Source organism: Austrofundulus limnaeus, unplaced genomic scaffold (assembly GCF_001266775.1).
Source record: "Austrofundulus limnaeus strain Quisiro unplaced genomic scaffold, Austrofundulus_limnaeus-1.0 Scaffold15, whole genome shotgun sequence".
Taxonomy (NCBI): Eukaryota; Metazoa; Chordata; class Actinopteri; order Cyprinodontiformes; family Rivulidae; genus Austrofundulus; species Austrofundulus limnaeus.
The window spans coordinates 792,746-811,422 of NW_013952417.1; the positions used below are offsets into that span (position 1 = coordinate 792,746).

Consider the following 18,677-nt stretch of genomic DNA (forward strand, 5'->3'; position numbering starts at 1 on the left):
GGCTAAAACAGATCCCAGGAACAACATTAGACATCTCAGTCAAGAAATGTGCAGTTCTAGGCACAGTCAAGATACTGCGCAGAACCCTCAAGCTCCCAGGCCTCTGGTAGAGGACCCGAGCTCAGAGGATGAAAGAGACCACCCGCGGAGGGTGAGAAGGGATTTATATATATATATATGCCGCCACATGCATCTTTGTTCTAGGCTACATATGTCTGCTATGTCCTGCTGGAGTGTGACATGATTTGTTTGTGTACAAACTAATACAGTATCAGATTTTTATATATTTATACTTCTCATTCAACCACAATTAACTTCACTCTATCAAGGAGGCACAATTTATATGGGTAGTATTTATTTTTTTACAATAACAAGCTGGAATGAAAACAAGCAAAAATGAAATAAAAGTAATGACTTTCTACTTGTTGCCTTTTTTAAACATGTAAGGAGTAGAAAGTACAGATTATTGTGTGAAAAGGTAAGAAGTAGAAGTAAAAAGTATGCTGAAAAATAATTACTGAAGTAAAGTACAGGTAAAAAAGAAAAAAATTGTATAGGTCTTCTGGACGGGTTCTCTAATGAAACGTTTCGTCTCTCCTCCAAGAGACTTCTTCAGTCTGAGAGTTTTAAAATACAGGTACCCAGAAATTCTACTTAAGTACAGTAACAAAGTATTTGTACTTAGTTACTTTACAACTCTGGTTGGATGTCACAGATCCATCCTCACTGCTAACTGCTAACCATCTGGCTCTCTCTTTGCAGTTCACCTTGCTGTCAGCTGCAGAGCAAAAGATGTCTGCTGCTGTCGGAGTGCCCGAGAGTTTTCTTGCAAGAAAAGCCGCAGGACAGACGGTGAAAAAGGTAACAGAAATTCAAAGTTTAGCCACCATTTATGGCAGTGATTTGCTCTCATTAATCAAGACAGCAGAAGTTTTTATATTGATGTATTGTTCTGCTCTCCTTCAAAGCTCTGTCCTCACATTTTAAAAGCGGGTGATGTGTTTTGGATGGGTTATAAAATTGAACAAGATTGCTAAAAAAAAAAAATAAAAAAAATGACTGAATGCACTTCAGACTTTGATGATTTTTATTTTTGTGTTTTTTTAAAAAAAATTTTTATCAGAACTCAAACCTTGGGGTGGTGAGGCGGATGTACCTCGCCCTCGTGCTCTCCTCTTTGCTGAAGGAGACGGACGTGTGGAGCGTGGCTGAAAAGTTCCAGCTAACCCGAGGCTTCATCCAGACGCTGCTCAGCTCCGCCTCAGCCTTCTGTTCCTGCGTGCTGCACTTCACCGAGGTACGGCCGCCACAAAACACCAGGGGCCTCATGTGTCAGCGGTACGTACACACAAAAACCTTGCGGACGCCCTTTTCCACACAAAACTCCAGATGTATCAAGACTGAAATGAACGTGGAAATGCGTGCAGCACCATGCTAACTCCAAGACTGGCACGTTTCTGCGGTTCTGGTTCCATTGGCGACACTTAGAGGTGATTCTGGGAAACTGCTAATGATGTAGAAGTTATTATTATTCACACCAGACACACATGATTAACAATTATTACATCCACATGTACGCAGTTAGATAAAGGACACACAAAATTGTGACAAAAATACCTTAACAGGAACAGATTCAGCCTTACTGGAGGATATATTAAATAGCGTAATAATAGCAAATGTATTTATACACAGAGGATTTTCTGATCTACGATGACGACTCATCAGCCGTTTTCTGCTTCTAAGAATAATCGTTTTGTATCTTCACTCTGGAAGAGCAACACAGCGACGAGGAGACGTCACACTGGGGTTCCACCGGGGATTTCCAGAGGGAGCTGGCAGACCTATCTTTTAACTCTTTACTATCTGAAACATGTGATGTTTGTAATTTATTCATTTATTTTAGTTTTGAAGACTGACTGTGTGAACCATGCAGTGTATTATCAAATAATATCAGTAGATGGCAGCAGGACACACAACCTGAAGACTAAGCACACACTGCTACAGTAGACAAATGCTTGTCTTTTACAGTCATCTCATAAACACATCTGCACAATTATCCACAACCTGAAATTATAAATATACAGAAGAGCAATTTTCAAAACAGACATGGCCTTAGCGGAATTTAAAGGGAATTTATGCCAAAAAAAGTGAATCATCCAAATCTGATAAAGCATTCAAAAGGTTGGGCATAATCGTATCGTGTGCAATTAATCGTCAGAAAAACATTAATCGATTAATTTTTGGCACTTGACGATTAATAAGATTCATGCCACCAGGCAGATTAACCGCTTGGTGCTCCTTTCTGATTCAAATATGACCAACATTTAAAAAAAAGTTGTGTAATTTATTTATCTATCAACACAATTTAAAGTTTGATGTATAGCCTGAAGTCTGTAATTTTGACACAATTTGGAACAGATTTTTACGAAGAGCCCATTTTCTCCCTATAAATTGGTCACGTGACTAGGATATAAGGACGTCCAGCGACTCCAGGGGATTAATCGTCAAATTAATCGTTATCGGCTAAATATCGCAATTAATCGTGATTAATTTTTTTTGCCAATATTGCCCAACCCTAAACAGGTGTATACTTTTAATTTTAAAGGAGACCAATTATGGGTCCTAGAAATGTTTATGGTATGTCTGTGGGCTATCCAGACCATGTTCATTCAATTTAATGCACAAAATAATTCTCAGATAATAAAATTTCCCATGTTCTAGTTCTGCCTGCTCTGACTTCCRTTCAGAMGAGCTGTTTATGTTAATGAGCTCTGTTGGTAACGCCCTCCAAAAATCTGTTGACATTAACTCCGCCCTCCAAAGCCAGCGTTTACGTTAGCATGGCTAATAATAGCAGAAGCTCCGTTGTACAACCATATGAGACCCAGAGGCAGAGTCGTGGTCACAGCTTCTTTTTTTTCTCCCCCTCCTCTGCTCTGCGCTCACTCTGCATGCTGTTACCACAGCAGGGAGCAGCAGCGGTCAAAATACCTCAGAAACTCGAACAAATAGGCTTTAATAAGGCTTTAATAAGCTAAACAATAGAGGTACATGAGAAAACGTGTTCATAACGAATGAAAATAAATAATTAAATTGTATGTGTCCGTGCCAATCTCAAACCCTGGTCTCCCACTGACTGGTCCAACACTCTACCCATTGCCCTATTGGAGCGTTGTTGTAAAATGAGCTGCGCATTGCACAACAACACCGTGATGGCTCTTTATGCTGAGGAGGAGGAGTCTTAACCCGGGGGTTGCTAGGTAAGGGGCTGAACGCAGGTTCCGGTGGGTTGTCGTACGGCTTGTGACATCACAAAATGACGGAAGTATAAAACTTGTCATTAATATACATTAAAAATACATTTACTTACAGTAAATATGCCCCTGGGTGCAGTTTTTTGGTCCTAGGACTGTTTTTTTAAGAAGTACATACCCAAAGTTGAGTAAAAAAAACTTTAAAAAGTGAATTTTGCATAATAGGTCCCCTTTAAACAAAGTCAAAAAATGAGATTATGGTGATTTTTTTCTTCCTGAGAAATTGTGTTTGTGTTCAGGAGCTGGAGGAGTTCTGGCCATTTCGAGCTCTGCTGACAGAACTGACTCGACGACTGAGTTACTGTGTGAAGGCCGAGCTGATTCCCCTGATGGAGGTGGCGGGAGTCATGGAGGTCAGCGGCAGCAGGCGTGTCTGGATGCTTCTGCTTCATCACATTTTAATTGTAACCTGTACGTTCCCCTCCTTCTGTCCAGTCGAGAGCGAAGCAGCTGTACAATGCTGGCTACAAGACTCTGGCTCACCTAGCCAACGCTGACCCTGCTGTCCTCTGCAAGACAATAGAAAACCTCTACAAGAAGCAAGCCAACATGATGGTGGCCTCAGCCAAAGTGAGTGTCCAGCCCATCCTCAGAGCAGAGCTGATCCCGGGTCTGTTGGTTGTTGATGCTGTTTCAGCAGGTGTCACATAGCGTCACCTCAAAAACATTAGAATATTGTGAAAAAGTTCCTTTTTTTTTCAGGAAGTGAAACTCATCAATTACATAGATTCATTTGAAAGAAGCACTTCATTCTTCTTTCTGCTGATAGGTTTTATGGATATGTTGATTTCATTAGGCATCAGGACCCTGCCCACACTGTCAAGAGTACTAAAAGCTGGTTATGTAATATTCAAATTTTCTGAGACACTGAACATTGATTTTTCATTATTTGTAAGTCATAATCGTCAAAATTACAAAAACTAAAGTCTTGAAATATTTCACTCTATGTGTAATGAATCGATGTAATGTATAAGTTTTACTTACTTTACTGTCAAAAAACCTTTACACAATATTCTAGATTTTTGAGCTGCACTTGTAGAAACTCCCAACAGGCCTTGTTGCATCAGGTTTTACTTAACTTGTAGATTAGATGAGTCTAAGGCTACGTTCACACTGCAGGTCTTAATGCTCAATTTGGATTTTTAGCACAAACTTCCATCCACTGTGAACTCTCTACAACACTGATGCAACCAGCATGCACAGAAGAAGACATTATGTCACACTCGGCACACAGACTCGCTCCGTGTTAGCATGTGATTCTGACGTTAAGGCAATCAGAGCTGATTGAATAATTATCTGATATGCTTGTTTTGTCCAGCGTTTACATTTTAACTTGCCTCTTGCTGGCTATGCCCGGCGCAGCATTGTATCTTTGGAACAGGAAGGGGAAACTAAAGTATTGATCCAGTAACTTTACTCTTCATAAAGTCAGATACCAACATTACTGTCATATGTTGCTGTGGATTCTCAGTCATCCAGGACACGGCAAATTAAACGAAAACGATGAAGCAACTGGATTACCCTTCTGTGCTGTGGAGTCGAGATTTAAACAGCACCAGATTATCATCAATATTCTAAAGGCTTGTCTTGCTGTGCTTACCCCTACTTCACTGATGTAAAAGTCGGATAAAATGCAGCATGACTGTTTAGACCAGGGGTACCCAAACATTTTCCTTGAGAGGGCCAAAATAAAATCAGTCTGAGAGCTGCGGGCCAAATGCAATAATATAATACATGAAATGCAAATACCGCTTAAGTAAAGTTTTATTTTTATGTTTGAGCTAGAGCAGTGGCCCATTCTTTTGTTTGTTTGTTTTTTCATCCCATGAATGTGGAAAATATTTGACATGCTTGGGCAGCAAAGGCTCATGGGACTTCATAAATCAAAATTTGCGTATTACCCTATTTATTCTAAATGTCTCCTGTAGTTACTTGTATTTTATGTTAAATCTTAAAGGGAAAACCATGACTGATTACAGCTCCTTATGTATAGTTGGACCAATGGTTGAAAAGACTAAGTGGAAATATAGTGTTTTATCACAGGAGACTACAAGCTAGTAGCCAGGACAACTGCTGGTGGGCCAAATCACATGGCTTGGCGGGACAATATTTGCCTGCGGGCCCTACTTTGGGCATCTCTTGTTTAGACTGAGGTCGCTTTGAAAAACATCAGATATGTATCTGATTTAGTATTATTTGTTGAATAGACCTGTGTCAAATTTTTCACATTAAGACTGTCATGAAAAAAAACCGATATGGATCTCAAAATATATAGCAAATAGGTACGAGCTTGCTATTCGATAATTACTGCATTGACAATTATCTTTCAGCTGGCAACAAGTTATTTAACCCCAACTGGTGCAATTAGTTGCTTTTCATTTCTTAAACAACCATGTAGAAAGACACATCCTGTGGTCATGGTCATGTCAGTCTGTTTGAGAAGGGTCAAATCGTTGGCATGCATCAAGCAGAGAAAACATCTAGAAGATGCAGAAGCTACTAAAATTGGGTTAAGAACTGTCCAAAAAAATGATAGTGGGGATCCATCGTCATCGAGGATGCATCCATCATGTGTAGTGTGTACTGTACCAGCCTGTGGGAGCAGCGGATGATGTGGAGTTGCTGCAGTTAATCTAAGAAGCTTATCGAAACAATGCCACAGTGAGTGTGTGCTGTAATCAAAGCTAAAGGCGACTGAGTGTGTGACCTTTTTTTTTTTTTTTGGTGGAGACTTTTTTTGGCCTGGTAGTGAATGATAATCTGTACATTTCTCTGTTTCAGATGCTTTTGAATGAAAAAGCTGCGGCTCTTCAGGAGGAAGTGGACGAGCTGCTGACGCTGCCTGATGACCTGCCGCAACTTTAAAACCACACAGTCATTTGATTTTTCCTCACCTGCAACTATTTTTTTTATTATATCTTAATAAAATAATTTATATGGAAAAACTAATCCTTGTGTTTTGTAAAGTTCTTCATATTTTAGAGCAGTTTGCTGTTTTTACATTTTTTAAATCCTGAATTTATTTTGACATACTGCTAGTTTCTGCAGAGCTTCTAAATGTTTCAGACGTTTTCAAAAACTTTTTAAAAGCTAAATTTAAAGACACTGTAAAAGTCTTTTCCCCAAAATTAAGTCTCCTGTTCCTTTAAATTTTAAAAATACATAAAAACTCCGACTAGACAACCAGGTGAAGAACTTCTTGTTCTTCTTATGTATATTGATGATAACTGGTGTATACTGTAGAGTTCACTTTTAAACATAATCACGATTTGATTTCATTTCTAAAAAGTAAACAAAAGTTAAATTTTTGTAGAACAAAGCAGAAGACAGAAACAAATGTATGAAAAAGCTATTAAACCACTGAATAGTTTATAAACATTTATTTAAGAATGTATAAGATATTTACACATTTTCTTCATATTAAAACAAAAACAGACAAATGTCATAACACATCACTTTAAACGGCCTTCCTTCTGTTCCTCATACTTCAGTCCTAAAATCCTTCATTCTTATCTGGATCTGGATCACTTCAGACATGCAGCAACATCCTAATCTGACTAAACCACCTGAGGCTGAAGAGGAGGAGAGGTGTGAGGAAGACTGTAATATGAGCTAAGAAGGAAGGAGAGGGAGGGTGGGGATACGTGACAAAGGCAACAGAGAAAAGAACAAATGGAGGGAAAGGAAAACCGCTACGAGTTTATCAGTCACCAAGTCATTCACTAAGAAAATCTTACTAAATTTGTGTGTGAGAAGAAAAACAATGTGGTTTTAAATGCATAGAGATAACACCTTTAAAGGCACAGTGTGTAGGATTTTGTCAAGTCTTTTAGACGAAATTGAGATAATCACAAATGACAATAACAAAAAACATGTCTAATCATTGCAGACAAAGACCTTGTTTTATTATTTTTACCTTATAAAAACCTGTTTATACAGCGGGTAAAATAAGTATTGAACACATCACCATTTTTCTCAGTAAATATATTACTAGAGGTGCTAATGACATGAAATTTTCACCAGATGTCGGTAACAACCCAAGTGATCCATACATACAAAGAAATCAAACCATAAATGTCCAGAAATGAAGTTATTTGTAATAATGTGGAATGGCACAGGGAAAAAGTATTGAACACATGAAGAAAGGGCATGGAAAGGCAAGACACCAGCTGAACTCTCTCAGTAATTAGAAAGCAAGTCTGCCCCTTGTCAGTGCAAGTTAATATCAGCTGGTTCAGTCCCAAATGATGGCCAGGTATCACACAAGAACCATCTGATGATGGGTAAAAGTAAAGAGCTCTCTCAAGACCTTCACAACCTTATTGTTGCAAAGCATAATGATGGCATCGGTTACAGAAGAATATCTAAACTTCTGAAGGTTCCAGTGAGCACTGTTGGGGCCATAATTCAGAAGTGGAAAGAACATCATTTCACGATAAACCGACCACGACCAGGTGCTCCTCACAAGATTTCTGACAGAGGAGTGAAAAGAATTATCAGAAGAGTTGTCCAAGAGCCAAGGACCACTTGTGGAGAGCTTCAGAMAGACCTGGAATTAGCAGGTACGATTGTTTCAAAGAAAACAATAAGTAATGCACTGAACCACCATGGCCTGTATGCACGCTCACCACACAAGACTCCACTGCTGAAGAAACAGCATGTTGAAGCTCCTTTAAAGTTTGCTGCACAACATTTAAACAAGCCTGTGTAATACTGGGAGAATATAGTCTGGTCAGATGAGACCAACATTGAACTGTTTGGATGCCAGAATACACATCATGTTTGGAGGTCAAATGGCACTGCACATCAGTCCAAAAACACCATACCAACAGTGAAGTTTGGAGGTGGGAACATCATGGTGTGGGGCTGTCTTTCAGCATATGGTACTGGCAAACTTCAAATAATTGAAGGAAGGATGAGTGGAAAAATGTACAGAGACATTCTTGATAAAAATCTGCTTCCATCTACCAGGATGATGAAGATGAAACATGGCTGGACATTTCAGCAAGACAATGAGCCCAAACACAAAGCCAAGGAAACTCTCAGTTGGTTTCAGAGAAAGAAACTAAAGCTGCTGGAATGGCCCAGCCAATCACCTGACCTGAATCCAACAGAAAATCTATGGAAAGAACTAAAGATCAGAGTTCATAGAAGAGGTCCACGAAACCTTCAAGATTTGAAGACTGTTTGTGTGGAAGAATGGGCCAAAATCACACCTGAGCAATGCATGCCACTAGTTTCTCCATACAGGAGGCGTCTTGAAGCTTTCATTGACAACAAAGGCTTTTGTACAATTTAATTTCAATGATAAAAACATTTTAATTGGTTACCAATGGAAGGAGTCAACAATGAATGTTCAAAGTTGTTCTGCATTGAGTTCATTACAGCAAACATACATTCAGTGGTGACCTGTTAACTCATGAGCCATAATATTATGATCACCCAACTAAAAGGAACTGTAAGTTGTCATATAAGTTGCTAACAGAATTAGAGATTTTTGTGTTTTTTGAAAGAAACCCGACCCCAACAGAAATACGTTTGACTCCAGCGAGATGAGATAATATCCTGTGCAAACAGAAAATCAGAAGTTCTGCAGGATAACGTACGTCCATGTCACAAAACCCTTTCAAGTTAAGTCTGAAATGTCTTTTTCTCATTCCGTCTCAAGGCCTAGTGATGATAGTGGTGAGTGAATGTCAAAAAAACTCAGCTGTTTCAACTTCAGCATCCATAGGCCAGTTTAGCAGCAAGCGGTTACAGATGCTGGTTTAAAGATATCACAGACACAGAATGCACAAAGCAGTAAGTCCTGCATGAGCTACCTACCTGGGCAGCTTGAATTGTGACCGCTCTTCTGTGTTTTCTATCTGCAAAATGTTCTCATCTAGATTTTCATCCGATCGCTTAGACTAGAAAAGTTCAGTTTTCTTTGATCTGTTTATTACCTATTACCTGCTTCTTCCTGTTAGGGTCACTACGCTCATATCCAGCAGTGAGGGGTGGGGCACATCCTGGAAAGTTGCAAGTCATGGACACATAGAGACAAACAACCAGTCACTCTCAGCTAGGGACAATTTAGAGATACCAATAGCCCTAAGATCAGTAGTCTTTGTTTTTGGTCTGTGGGAGGAAACCAGAGTACCCAGAAAGAACACGCAAACTGATTCAATCCACCAACCTTTTTGCTGAGAGACAACAACTCCACTAACTGAGCCACCGTGCTGCCCTACACTTCCGTTTCATTTTTTACAAATTTTTAATCAAGAATATTATTGTTCCAAATGGAAAAACATCTTCCCATAAAGTTAAATACTTAACTTTAATGCTAATCCTTTATCGATTTTAATTTTATTTGCCCCAGATTTCATTTGAGCGTAACAAAGCACCAACTGATGCAGTGTTACTTTCTTAAATCGACTCACTAACTCAGGAGCTCAGGTGTCACTACACAGGATTCAGAAGGCAGAAACAGGGACATTTTTTAAACAGACAGTATGTTATGTCCTGCTGCTGTCAACATCATTGTTTCAGTGTCTAAATCCAACCTAATCATGTTGTGAGCGAGGAGTTTTACAGAAACTCAGCTGAGTTTTGGTGTGATAGTCGTAGATAACATACTGCGAGCATTAAGGCCCTGTTCAGACCTGGCAACAAATCCACCTTGGAAGCAAGTGGACAACTCTGATTGAGAGCGTTCATACTTGGCAGTAAAAACTCAAGGCCCACTGGTCAAATCTGTCCCTTGATAACATTTTATTCGGCCCCAAAGGTAACACTTTAAAATGTAAAATAGTTATATGGTTTAACTTTTTGAATTTCTCATGATTGCCGGCCAACATTTAAGCCAAGAAAAATGGATTTTGGTGTGGATGGTCCAACAGAGAATCGACTTTATTGCTCTTTTTTCTGTATTTTCTTCTGATTAAAGTCAAACAATTGGACGTTTATTGAGATATTTCATTTTTTTAACTGATTTGCTGGATTGTGATCAAATGTATCTAAGAAATAATAAATCAAAAAGTTGCTGGTAAAGCACAATGCATAAGAAATGATTGCTAAAGAGGTTTTTAAATGTAATCTTTACTATTATTCGTTACATTATGTATGTTCTGAACGCTACATAAAATATTTGGAAACGTTCGTTTGTATTTTCATAAGAATAATATGTTTTATGACATTTTTCAGCAAATATTGACAGAGATTGGCCCTTGGTGTGGACCATGGTTTTAACTTTGGTCCCTTTTTGTAACTGCACTACAAAGCACTGTGTGCTGACCACCATCAGCTGATTTGCACAGCTTCACTTTAAAGTGATATCTTTACTGTATTTTTTGGTGAATATAATGATACTTAACGCTGCTCAGACTGTTGTTCTGTGATTGATACTGCACTTTATAGCTTTCAGAGACCACAGCAGGTTCAATCAGCTCTAAAAATGGAGATGTCTGGGGCTGTGTATATATGTGCGTACATGTATGTATGTATACATTTATGTGTGTATGCATATACACTGAATGTAGATGTACATTTATGTTCATGAATATATTCTGGTATTATATAAAATTCTAGGTAAACAGATTGTTGTTTTAATCTTTATGAAATTGTAACTTAGAATAAGAAAAAAAAGAAGAATTTAATATTTTTTGTTAATAAGCTTCGGAGAAGGGTGGGATTAAATAAGTTTTTGACTTCTTCCCATTCCTTTTCAACTATGTTAATTTTGTTATCACTTTTTATCTTTTTTTTTTGTTTTGTATACATGTTTGAAATGAACTAACTAACTAACTAACTAACTAACTAACTAACTAACTACCTAACTAACTAACTAAAAATAATCAGAGCAAACATTAAACTAAAAAGAAACTCATCATAGTGTGATCTGTGATCCATTCTGTTTAACAAAACCCTGGCAATGTCGACATTTTTATTGAGAAGGATTTCAATAAACAATTTCATAAAGATTATATTTGGAGAGAAAAAACATCAGATATGTTGCATCTTGAAAATATTCCCAAGGATCGATCTACAGCCAGTACTGTGACAGATAAGTGCTGCTCTGTCTGTGAATGAACTGGCTCTGCGATGAGGTCATGGACAGCTGTGGCAAAAGATGGTTTCTGGAGGACGACAGCTGCGAGACAACCACTTGCAGCAAAGCATTAACATCCCCTGAAGTGTCATCTCGAGGCCTCTGCCGCTGGGTTTGTTTTTACTTCTGCAGCTTTTCTGCAGATTTACATGATTACAGAATGTCTGAACAATTCATGAGAGACGAAAGCTGATGTCAGGGGATTCTGCAAAGAGCTGGAGAAAACAGAGATTACGGCAAAATAAAAACTGTGAGCTCCAGCTTGTTTAGTTTTTGGGGCTGCAAGTGGCCATTCTGTTCACTTCCAGCTGTGTTGTACAGTAGCCCAGTAAATATCAGCTCAACTGTGGTGTACGGGCAAAAACTCACAGCCTTAATAAAAAAAAACCTCACAATTATTTAGATTTTTAAAATACTGAAACTAAGATATTTGTGACACTTAAGAGTTGCTCTCCCATTGTTCTCACCTTCTAACCTTCCACACTTTATTTTATTTTATTATATTTTATTTTATTTTATTTCATTTCATTACCAATATTTGTTTTCACTTCAGCAAGATTGAGCAGTTATGTTGTTGGGTGTTTTTAATCTCTTTTGATATGTAATATATGATGTAATACTTTGGAATATAAATCTTGTGTACTTTTACTGTGATGCAATGTGTGGTTAGTAAAACTTGTTTGAGCTTTTGTCTTGTGAGCATGTGTCGGGGACTCGCTCGACAGTGGTTTGATTCAGAACTTTTGCAACAGAACTTCCTTATCCTCGTGTGAAAAGTGGTCTTTGTGCGAAATGGTACGACGTGACCAAGCGAAAGGGAGAGGGGAATATTAACACATCTGGATTCATGACTACACCCCAGATCTCCAATTTCATTTTCTACCATTAAAAGCAGGAAAAAGGGGGGGGGGGGGTTACAACCTGAGAGCAGAAAATGTTCATGGTTGATTTGGAAGGTTTGGCCTCTGCGATTCAAAAAAATTCCATCTCATCCCTGACGGGCCTCAGCAGTCCTGTCAGACAGATCGAGGAGAGAGAAAAAAACGAAAAAGAAAACTTTGCTCATACTGAAAACAACCATTGTGCTCTTGTACCACACACACACACACGCACGCACACACACACGCACACACACACACACACAAGCAGCTGTGTGTATCAGCAGGAGGGGATTACAGAAAGGGTTCAGTGTTTGGCTCAGCTCCAGACTGTGAAGAAGTCTTTACCCTGAGGTGGGGAAGGTGCAGAGTGGGGGTGGCCGCTGCATATCTCCACTCAAGAACCCCCACATTTACCTCCCAGCAAAGGATGTGTAACCAGACGGCAGTGCTTGTACAAAACACTTTGGGCTCATTTGTGTGAGTTACTGGGTGCAGGTTTGGCTGTGGAGAAAATCCCTTTTTTGTTTCCAGTGGTAGAGAGCAAAAGATGCGGCAAAGCAGCAGAAGGATTAATATGTGGTCCAGAGAATCAAACTAGTTGGCAAAAGAAATTAAAGAATGCTTCTGCCTCCAAGACGTTTCAGCCGTAGACTATTTTCCCTTTGAGTAAATCAGCACTTTAAACAACAAAAAGATGCACACATTCCAGGTGCTTTAAAAGATTGTATTACCTTACATACAAAAAGACGATGATTCTTGTGCATGTGTTTGCTGTGTTAATAAAAAAAAGCTCATGCTCCAGGGTACAGATGTGAATAAAAACCAGAAAGTAATCAATGGATGCACATCTACCACTTTTATAGTTGACCACATTCAAGATGGCCGCCAAAGCTAGCTGATTTAGCAAGCACACTGTAAAAGCTCATAACTTCTACAATTGACAGTTGTTGAGTTTAAATTTGATGTGTTAGTGGCTGAGAGTCCTGCTCGATGTTTACTTTGAGCACTAACCTATCTCACAAGATTTTCCATCATCACATAAGATAGCACCATGGGGGTTTACTGTGAAGCAGGGACATTTCCCATGGCCTCTGATTGACAACAATGAATCAAGTCTTAAAGTGGTAAATTAATCTGAACAATACAAATAGTGTTTTGTGTTATTGTTTATCGTTATCATTGGCTAGAAACTAAGCTAATGTGTAGGTTTGCTCCATGTTCTCTGCTTTAATACAAAGTTAATTTAAATCGCTAAACATAGATGGATTAGTTAAAGGAGCAATATTATGTGTTTCTTAGGCATACATTTAAATACTATACCATCATAAAGTATTTATGCCTTTAGCTGTTATTAAAATGCTGTTTTTATGTTTAAATAGAAAATAAACTTATCTTCTCATCACTTCCTCTTCTAAACGCCTTGAAATTGGCCTCTGTCTCTTTAAGAACCACCTTACGCTTCTGTCTCGCCCATTTCGGTGCGGGGGGAGGGGGTGTGTGCTGCCATGATGCAGTTTACTTGGCATCTGAAAACACATTTCCTCAAAGGTATTTTTAATCTGAAAAGAGCTTCACTGAGTGAGAACTAACGTTGAGAGCTCAGCAGACAGTTTAAGTTTCACTTTCACCCGAGAGCCTGCAGGTGACTTTGGCTGTGTCCAAAATGACAGGCCGGGTCCTCCAGAGGACCCAGACTACCTGGTCGAGGTGGGCCGGGTCCTTGGTAGACCAGGAAGACCGGAAAAAAAAGAGGCTGTGAATTTGGATGTTCTAGCCTCCCCTCCTTACCCCGGCGTACGTCATGTCACCTAGCAACCATGACGACATTAAACAAGCAAACTTAAATCAAAATCAGAAAAATATCAATACATCAGTATTATTAATATCACAAAACTATAAAATTAACTTAAAGGTATCATTTGAAGAACTAATTGACCCGCTGTAGCTGCATGTTTATTTTGCGGGTTTTTTTATGACAAAAATAATATGTAAAAACATGTCCATACAAATGATAAAAGTATTAGAATTACAACCTCTAAATTTTTTTAATTTTTATATCACCATATTTTTATTTAAAACGTATTCTTTTCTCTCTCTTCGTCCGCCATTACTAGCATAAAAAAATCTCCAGTCGGGCTGCAATGCATTATGGGATATGCTGGGCCGGGAAGGATCCATCAGACCTGTCCTTCAAATCGGGCCAAAGGAAGGACGTATTTGTCGGCCGCATCGGAGGAGTCTTCACTTTTGGACGTCCTTCGTCGCGGCGCTGTGACGTATGTAGCCGACAAATTCGGCCTTCGGAGGACCCGTCCTGCCGTTTTGGACACAGCAACGGGCGGGGCGTGTGGGGAGGGGAGAGGGGGAGGGCGCTCCGCCATGAGGAAGCTTGGCTGAAAGACACGTCCCAGGGGCGTTTCTGGTCCCCACCTGTCGTTTTGCTCCTCAGCATGGCTTCCTAAAAACGCTGCAGGATTTCTCAAACATGCATGAATGAGTCAGAGCAAGGCTTTGGGCATGTTTTTTTTTTATGATGGTATAACACTATAACATGATTTAAACTCAGAAAAGTTGATTTGACATGATATTGCCACTTTAAGATTTTAAACAAAATGACAAACTCGAAAAAGTTAACATGAGCTACAAAATTATTTTTGGATCACTGATAAGTCCTGGTTTTAAGACGTAATTTAAAAAATATCCTGTTTGAGATAATATATGGTATTATTAACTGATGATGGTAAAACTTTAAACCAATGGTGGAAAAGGTTTTAATGTAAAAATACTATGAAGCAAGCTATTGTTTTCTTCACTTAACTGTTGCTTTAAAGAATACTTGATCAAAATTTGCTTATAGCCTCCAACACAAGCTTTGTCTTCATTAAAAATAAAACTGTTTTAGTTCTTCTCCCAGTTCAATCTCTAAAAGTAAAAAAGAATTGCTTTGATATTTTAAAACCATCTTGAGAAGCTTCTGCTGTTTCTACATTTCCTCATCTGGCAGCAAACTGTAATCTCATTAATAAATGCAATCGGTGGGAGGCCGCGCTGAACAAAGAGGGAGCAGGAGAACGTTGAGCAGGAGAAAACAAACTGAGGAGACACAGAGGGAGGGTTACGAGGTAATGCATCCTAATTGCTGCCAGGCTGCTCTCTACAGGGGGTCTCAATTGTGTTGCGAGTGGGAGCAGTAATGAGTAGATGTGCTCTTTTGTGCTGTGGCAGGACAAATGCATGCCTCTTGTAACTTGCTGCACCTTTTCACATGAGCCGGAGACAAAGCTTGTCCTGCACTAGAACTTGGTTATGGCAGCTACTGAACTGTGTGGATTTAACACAGGACTTCAGTTACTTTTTTTTGTTGTAGCTTTAATGCTATTTAGCTGATAGCTGTTCACAAATAAAACGTCTGCAATCTCGCAATATTCCTGACCTTTCTATTAAAAATGTGAAGTTAGATCTTTCTCATTTCATTCAGTTTATTTGTACATTTTATACAGGTAATGTGCTTGGTACCACAAGAGACGCTTGTTCCTCATTTTTATTCTTTTACATAAATATAACAGACCGTCACATCAGTGTAGGTTTTCGAATAACACGTAACAGAGTTAGAAGTTTGGCAACAGGATCAGTGTTGCATTCAGTTCAGTTCAACGTCTTCCCTGTTGTCTCTGACAAACATAAGCTGTTTTACCCCATTCTGTCCCCATGATAAGGTGCGACAGTCCCACCAGGAACAGGACGTTTCTGCAGGTACAAGTTAGTCCTGTTCAATACCACTGATTTCCTTTCTGATACTGAGTAAATCTCAGGCTGACATCAGCAATACTGATCAGATACTGATACTTTGTGCAAATACACCTAATGGGTTTACAGTGGTGGGCACAGTTCCACTAAAGCACTAACAGGGGAACTAATTTCTTGATTAGTGCTTTAGGGATTTATATTTTTTAAATTCATTAGTGGATTAGCACGTGCTAACTTCATGAGCTAAATTTAGAAGCGCTAACTCAGGTCTTTAAAAGTTATTGATCAACATTATTTTTCACAGTTGAGGGTGAAAGCTGTCAAACGTTTTGTTCATATGTGTGTCACTCATCTACAAGCTCACGTGTCAAACTCAAGGCTCACGGGCCAAATGTGGCCTGCGTGTGACTCCCATTTAGCCCGCCAAGGGCACTAAGTGACAACATTCTGCACACAGTAAATATTGTCTCATGTTAACTGAAGAATGTTTCATGTATCGGCTGGGTTATTTTAGTGCTTTAGAATTAGCTTTTGCTAAATCTTTCAGTGTGTTAGTGCTTTAGAATTAGGGGATCAAAATATCTGAGTTAGTGCTTTAGAGTTTTTGCAACTAATATTTAGATTAGTGCTGCCCATCACTGTGCGTTTGGTTAATCAAAAAAATTTTCAAATCACTGCTACATAAAGAATACAAGACATTGGAGTAATTTATTATTTCACTTTAAGTAAATCTAGCATCCTCCTTTACAGTATAGTTGAGTCAATAACAGAACAACCAGAGGACACGCACATCCAAAATATGTGAAAAGGGTGTTATAAACAATAAAAAATGAAGTAAAATAATAAAACCATTAAAATAAAGTATTGTTTGATTACTAAAATTTACTATAAAAATGATAACATGTGTCTTAATTCAAGTTACATGAACATATTAACATATAAATGCTGAATGTGTAACCACAGACTGACTGACTGAGCATGTACCACTGGCTGGTAACACTTACACATTACCCAGGCGAAAAAAAAAATAGTTCCCACTAACACAGCCTTTGATTTAGTTTTGTTATATTCCACTGTGTTCCTGATATACACAGAGGTGGGTAGAGTACCTAAAAGTTGTACTCAAAGAGTAGCACTACTTCAACATGTTTTTACTCAAGTAAAGGTAAAAAAATAGCCATCCAAGAAGTAACTCAAGTAAGAGCAGAGATACTTCATAATAATATTACTCAAGTAAAATAAAAAAGTGTATTAAAACTATTCCTTAAAGTATTTTTTCAAGAAAAAAGTAAATGTAACTGAGTAAGTGTAACTAGTCGTCACTATTCACCTCTGAATATTCATTACCTAAAATTACTGAAGTATCAAAGTATCCACATTTTGATTGCAGAATCGGTTTTAGAGCATAAAGTCCTGGTATTGGTGGTATTATCAATATTTCAGTATTGATCTGCACATCACCAATGACACTAACTAACCAGTACTTAATTTTTTGCCACTTTTGTATTATTGCCATTTGGGTTATTTTGCACTTAGACTTGTGGTTACAAATAAAAAGGCAGGTTGAGAGAAGATGGTTTTACATTTTAGATCACTCTGATGACATCACATCCTGTGTGCGCATGAGCTAAGTGCCATACAAAAACAATCTCCAGGAGATAAACAGAGAGGATAAAAAGAATTTATAGAATCACAGCTTAAGAGCAATACAGTGGAAAATGCTTAGATATAGAACTGGTTAAGATTACAACTAGGATTACTGTGGAGCAAGTTATTTCTTTTTCTTTCAAATGACCGTGTGCCCTCTCGGGTGAAAATAAATAGTAAAACTACTGGTGACAACACGAAAATAATAGCACTTCTATTCTTGAAAGGTACTGCTTTGCATTTTGCTCAGTGGGAATAAAAAAAGTAATTCTTTGTATTTTGTTTGCTTTTCTAAACAAACAGGCAGACGTTTTAACTGGTGAACTGTAGGATGTTTTGTCGATTTGCACATGTATATAATTTCTCAGTGTATTTAAAAATGTAAATTGTTTTTGTGGAAGTTTTCAGTTATTTTTTTTTACACGAGACTATCGTTATTATGTTTTGACTAAGGTAAAAAATGTAAACACTTTTACTGGATGAAATGTGAAAAATTTTAATTAGCATTCTTTAAAGGTTTAAGTAGTTTGTTTTAACATATATCAAAATAATGCAACATTCCTGTAACCACTTTACAGTCTATTCTTGGCAACTCCCTAAAAGTAAAGTAGCCACTGACTGAATTTTGACTCTTCGGGTCTTGCATGCCTGGACTTTGAAGACCCCCCTGGGCAAACATAAATAACATAAATCTTTTTTCTTTTTTTTAGTTGACTTTATTTTTAGCAGAGGTTGCAGCCCTGAAATACAGTATTTTAGAGATGTTCTGTAGAGCTTTAAATCCCAGACTTCTTATGAAGATTTTCCAGCCAAACCTTTAAAATATGCCTGGAGAACCCAGAAGTGAACTTTGCAGCTTACAGCGGGTAAAATAAGTATTGAACACGTCACCATTTTTCTCAGTAAATTTATTACTAGAGGTGCTAATGACATGAAATTTTCACCAGATGTTGGTAACAACCCAAGTGATCCATACATACAAAGAAATCAAACCATAAA

General features: G+C 38.3%; 1 protein-coding gene across 1 annotated transcript in view; it reads left to right on the forward strand.

The window, feature by feature from the left end:
* helq (helicase, POLQ like) overlaps nucleotides 1-6,263 on the forward strand; it is a 26,540-nt gene extending 20,277 nt beyond the window's left edge. Inside the window, exons 14-18 of the mRNA XM_014002772.1 lie at nucleotides 763-861; nucleotides 1,124-1,297; nucleotides 3,554-3,667; nucleotides 3,750-3,884; nucleotides 6,096-6,263. Coding sequence (XP_013858226.1) covers nucleotides 763-861; nucleotides 1,124-1,297; nucleotides 3,554-3,667; nucleotides 3,750-3,884; nucleotides 6,096-6,179 — 606 coding nt within the window. The 3' untranslated portion in view covers nucleotides 6,180-6,263. The remainder of the gene's footprint in view (nucleotides 1-762; nucleotides 862-1,123; nucleotides 1,298-3,553; nucleotides 3,668-3,749; nucleotides 3,885-6,095) is intronic.
* The last annotated feature ends 12,414 nt before the right edge of the window (nucleotides 6,264-18,677 follow it).